General features: G+C 37.8%; 1 protein-coding gene across 1 annotated transcript; it reads right to left on the bottom strand.

Moving 5' to 3' along the window:
- Positions 1 to 273: 273 nt before the first annotated feature.
- LOC118494136 (protein FAM104A) lies at positions 274 to 5,158 on the bottom strand. The gene is made up of 3 exons (XM_035996678.1): positions 4,572 to 5,158; positions 3,890 to 4,007; positions 274 to 2,969 (listed from the first exon to the last, which is right to left on the bottom strand). The coding sequence occupies exons 1-3, from the start codon at positions 4,586 to 4,588 to the stop codon at positions 2,754 to 2,756; spliced, it is 351 nt and encodes a 116-aa protein (XP_035852571.1). The 5' UTR covers positions 4,589 to 5,158; the 3' UTR covers positions 274 to 2,753.
- Between the last annotated feature and the right edge of the window lie 708 nt (positions 5,159 to 5,866).

Here is a 5,866-nt window from a genome sequence, read left to right as displayed (position 1 = left end):
GCTTAGACACAGGTCATATCTCATTAAATGATGGTCTTAATGCATGGGGAGTCATTCATTACTGGCCATTTGGAGGAAAAAGGGAGGATATGGGGATGGAGGGGATTCCTGTTTGAACATACAGTACACACACCTTCCAGATCCTTCACCATGTTAGAGATAGAGATATATATATATATATATATATATATATATATATATTTTTAAGGCTAAATGTATCTTAATAAAAAAAGAGTAAATAATGCCTTTGTTCAAAAAACATTTTTATTTCTGAAATGAAGGGGTATTTACAAGAAAAAAAAGAGTCAATGGCAGGCTAATGTCGTGTACACTACTAAATACAAAAAATATATCATTGAAAAAAAAAAAAAACACTTCTTCAAAATGCTTTCATTGCTGACACATTAGTCTGAGAAAACTAAAACAGCCGAGCTTACTCCTGGGATGAGGCTTCAGCAGTAAAACCAATCCCGCTTTAAGAAAAAGGAGAGATGCACAGCCGTAGGGTGAGTGCTTGTACCTGGATGGTTAGTGCACAGGGACACACATACAGCAACCATTAAATGCTAGTGCACAGGCACAAAGGCTTGTCTGCAAATAAAACAGCATTTTAGTGGCTCCAGTGATATTGCAAACAAAGCCTAAGGAATGTCTTTTTGTTCCTAAAGGCTTTACTGTGACCCCCTCCCGACAGAAAGAACTACATTTTCCTACATGCTCAAATGCCACATCAAACAGCCCTCCACACAATCAAAAAAAGATCAAGAAAGTCTAAAAGGAGTATGGGAGGTTGTAGAGTTTATGGGTGTCACCGTCGTTTTGTTTTCTCCTTGTGATCATGATAAAACAATGAGATTAGATTATGGGTGTACGTCAGACAAATTGAGAAGTTAAGGTTACTTTATCACATTTAACTGCTTAATTTATCTGACCTAATCTCATAACAAAACAATATTCTAAATGATTCTCTCGTGATCTCGACATAGTAAGCTTTGTTATCATGATCAATTTTGACATTAATCAAATTGTATTCTGATGATTAGAAAAGACATGCCAGATAATGATCTATAATCCATACAAATAAGATAATGTCTACCTGAAATTGCTTTGTGTCCATTATGTTAACTTTAATAACTGCTGACAACGCCAAGTGCACCCTCACTCCCTATAAAGGGAATGCCAGTGGTATAGTGATAGTGCGTGAAAATCAGATATCAGGATATTCTTGACCAAATGCCTCAATGTCGATATTGCGACGATATTGTAGGGTTGACAATTGGTGCTTTCACAAAATATCTTCACAATTAGATTTTAGATAAATGATCATCAATAATGTGAATATAATGACCAAGAGGTTAAAGGCAAAAAATAGAATTGTGAGAACAGTCTTGTAAATTTGGAAAATTACATCACTTTACTGTAATGCAGCCTTTAAAACCAGGAAAAGACAAAACCTAAGCCATATTATGATATCCAAAATCTAAGAAGATATCTAGTCTCATATCACGATATCGATACATTGGGCGGGCCTAGTAATATTACATGGACTCTCTCTTTAGTTGTAATTGCATCAGTTTATAATAATAGTTAAATTCTGATGTCAAATATTAGCAGTGACATTTGATTATAGGGGATTATCCCCATGTCGCAATTTACAGCGTTATTTAATGATCAGTATAAGACTGGATGGGTTATGTTACGTCAAACCTAAGTGATCACAAGAACACAAAGGATTCTTATGTCGAGATCATGAAATAATTTGTATATTCCATGATCAGGAAAAAAAATAAAAACAAAAATGATAGCCAGATAGCAACACCTACAGTATCCATCCCACTGCCAAGGCTGCAAAATACTTTAATAATCAACTATGTTCATAAAATGCTTATCTGCATCAGGAATAATAACCATACTGTAATAATTGTTAAATATAGGATAAATGAGCCACATTTTTATATATCCAATCATGTGCAGTAGTTGATGGAAAATTAGCAAGTGTTCAAAATTTCCAATCTTGCAGTATTATGAAATCCAAACTGGGCTAAAACCGAAACCCTTCTTCCATCGCCTGACTTTCCACTAAATTTAACTTAAATGTAAATAATCTATAAACTAACAAAATAAGGACAGAAAACATAACCTCCTTGGCCAAGGTAACACCATGGCTTCTACAGGTCCCTGTAAAGGAGTCCCTGTCTGAACATGAAAGCAAATGAGCAGTCCAAGACAAGTGCAAATCCTCCCTGAGACTGGTCCATGTACTTACACAGACATCAGATTCAGCATTATACAACCCAAGTACCCTACTATGAGACTAAACGAGTCACACTGACCGGCCTAAAATTGTGTTTGGTGCCATTTCTGCAGCTTCAGTAGCACTGTTTTCATACAACATTTAAGACAAAACACAGGGATTCATCACCATCATCAATCAGTCACAATAAGGCTCTGAGAGCAGCATGTAAACCAGACTGGTCAGAAATCAGGTGGATCACAAAAAATGTTTAAGTTGATCACACAGTTATTATTGCTAAAATGATTATCACTTTTGATTTATTTGAATAATGAACCCCCGCCCCCCCCCCCTTCCAGATACCTGACCAGGAGCTGGTCTCTATCCACAGATATGTAGAGCTGCAAGATATCACAGTAACTGGAGATGGGAAGAGCTGAGTGAAGTGAATCAGCATGTGGTGCTCTGGCATCCCTCAGGGACTCGGTCCTCTGGTGGCTGACAGAGAGACATTAGGTCGTCATGTGTCTCTAAGTTGACATCGGCTCTGCAGGCTCTGGAAGTGGGCATGCTTCAGGATGCGGTTGATCTGAAGGTAGGACACCAGGTTTGTAGGGCGGGCCAGTTCGGGGGAGCTGAGGGGACTGCAGGGGCCCACAACACACTGACTGCTACAGCTCCCAGCCGCATGTTCTGGACTGCTGATGCTGCTGCTGCTGCTCTCACTGTTGGAGGACTGAAAAGCAGATGTCAACATTATGTTATGTGCTAGCTACTGGAGATATGAATGTCAAAATCCATGGTTGATTTGTCTAGATAAATTAAAAGCCTTACAACTGAAATGCTTTGGAGTAAAGCACGCCAAAAGTAGACAAAAGTAGTCATTAGCCATGATGCCTCGAAATAGAACATAGGCAAAGGGTGCTTTGTCGCCTACCCGGTTTGGTGCAGTTCAATCAAACTCTGGAGCGTTTTTCAATATTGTTCAGTTTGTTTATGCTGGTTTGAAAGCTGTCTCTCTACCGAGATGGCTTAGAAATGGGGGGGTCTCAGTCTACTTTCAATCAAACTTGTGGTGTGAGCAAAGAAGACCAACCACAGGATTTTGCAATAGTAGATAGTAATTTGAGTATGAATTCAAAATCTAAACTACTATTACATCCATCTGTTGAGAGTGGGACCTGGCATGAAAGTGATCTCCTAAACAATCTATATTTAGGTAAGATTATTTGGCAAAAATGGTAATGTATGAATGTCAGCGTGCGAGTGTGGGCATTTTTCCTGATACAAGTCTTTAAGGTCTTTACCCAATCAGACAGTAAAAAGTAGTTAAAACAGATGGGATAATATTAAGGTACAAGATGCCATTTTAAAATCCTATTTCTCCCCATTTGTCATTACTACTATTTGACACCTGAGATCCAGTTGCAATCTTGACTAATATATCTCATAACTACCCATTTCTTTGTCAGCTCATTGTGACCAGCAGCTAATAAGGCAACAATTCATCTTTTTTTTGGTTTGGACAAAGTCAATCGTGTCGACATCTACCAAAAAATGTTGCTTATGAAAAGTTAGTGAAGGTCAACTGTTTGCCCAGATTGCTTACAGTTTCTTCAGTAATACTATGTTATTTCCCCTGACAGCGGTTTGTACCTCAGAGTCCCACGCATCTCGGCCTGGCTCAGGAGAGAGAGGATGAGCTCTGCTCTGCCTTTTGGCTTGAGGCACCAGGTGGCCACTCTCCTCATCACCACCGCTGCGCTGCCGTTTCCTGTTTGGGTGCAAACACATAAATACAGGCATTTAAAACACACACAAAATTAATTTATTTATTTATATATATATATATATATATATATATATATATCAAAAGTTTGGGGTCACTTAGAAATTTCCATTCCACTCCATTACAGACAGAATACCAGCTGAGATCAGTTGCATTGTTTTTTTTTAATCAGGGCAGCAGTTTTCAGATTACATTATGTGCTTAGCTACATAATTGCAAAAGGGTTCTCGACTGTTGTAGAAAGAAGTGGCTGATATTTAATGCAATATCTACATTGCCCATTATCAGCAACCATTCATCCAATGTTACAAAGGCACATTATGTTTACTAATCTGATATCATTTTAAAAGGCTAACTGAGAAAACATTATATACCATATATATACCACCACACTGCTGCTCGCATATGTGACCACCGATCATTTGTTACATACCAGGGTAATCAACATTTTTAAATGGCTGCTGCACAGTAACGTTACTCCAACATTTGTTTCGAGCAATATATCTCATCAGTTAGCGTTACATTTTTTGTATTGTAGGCCTCGCTTACCTGTTTTCAGTCAACATATGATGACACTAACTCAATCTCGACAAGTTTCCTTTGTATATGTTCTGCAGACTGGAGGACCCGACCGGTTGACGACTTGTTAACGTTAGCTTGTTTCCTGTCGACCGATGGCCTATCACCTGAGTTAGCAAACTAATCTTTCCTGACTAGCCAATCATGTTGAATACTGATGTGATACTATTAACCATTTTGGCAACACTAAAATAATAATCTGTTATAATTAACTACACAGACAATTTAAGGTAACTGGCTATTAATTTGCATAAAGACCGAGCTAGCGTTAAGCTAGCGAGGTTAGTTAAAAAGACAGTCACAAACGCTAACGTTAGATTACAAGCTAACGTCACCGCTAGCTAGCTAACCTTCTTAGCTGGTGCACCTAATTAGCAGACCACAGCACATATTGCAGAAAAATAGCCTTGTTTCTTTGTAACAATCTCAGAGCCAGAGCTAAAGCCCGAGTAAAATTACACCTCTTTTAGTTTAACTATTTTAGTTTAAACTAGCTAGCTAGCTAGCTATAATAGCCACAGTTAAAACCACAGCCAACCGCGGCAGTTGTGTTTACATGGATATGCGGCTGCGCGAAGACTATTAGCTAATGGTGCTTTTACATGCTGTCGGGAAATATATTTGTATGTTGTGCTAGTAGTTGGACAATCAGAGTAGAGTTTTCTGTGTCATCAGAGATGGAAAAGATAGCGAGCGCCATAGGCATGATGACCATAATAGTAATTGAAATGATGAAGACCATTACTTTTTTTTTTTTTATAGATTACGGGTAAGATAATTTCGGAAAGAAAGTAGGGGCTTACGAGCAGCACTTAAAGGCATCATATAATAACAGCGATGCACGTTTTGCAGTGCAGTATAAGAAAGCTGCTTGATTGATCATTGTTAGTTTAGCACCATGCGCTTATTAATTTGTTTCTGCTATAAAAATTTAATTTGTCTTAATTTGACAGCAATCGACAAATATTGTTTCCTGTATGACACAATGTTAATTTCCCCAAAAGATGTCGCTGTTTGCAACAACGGTTTTATTCAATAAATTGTAGCTGAATGTAATTATTTGAAAATATCGAACTGTGTCTTCATAAAAAACAGATCTACAATGTAACAGAAAGTGAGCTGCAGCCCATCTCCCCATAAAACAGTTATGGCTATTTTATACCAAAGTATGGAACAATTTCCATCCTAAAGAAATTAGAACAAATTATAGAGTCTTATATAGCCTATACTGCAGGTAAAATGCTGGAACAAAACATCCAAGAATG

The sequence above is a fragment of the Sander lucioperca genome, chromosome 21 (genome assembly GCF_008315115.2).
Source record: "Sander lucioperca isolate FBNREF2018 chromosome 21, SLUC_FBN_1.2, whole genome shotgun sequence".
NCBI classification, from domain to species: domain Eukaryota; kingdom Metazoa; phylum Chordata; class Actinopteri; order Perciformes; family Percidae; genus Sander; species Sander lucioperca.
This window is presented reverse-complemented; position numbering and strand designations above follow the sequence as displayed.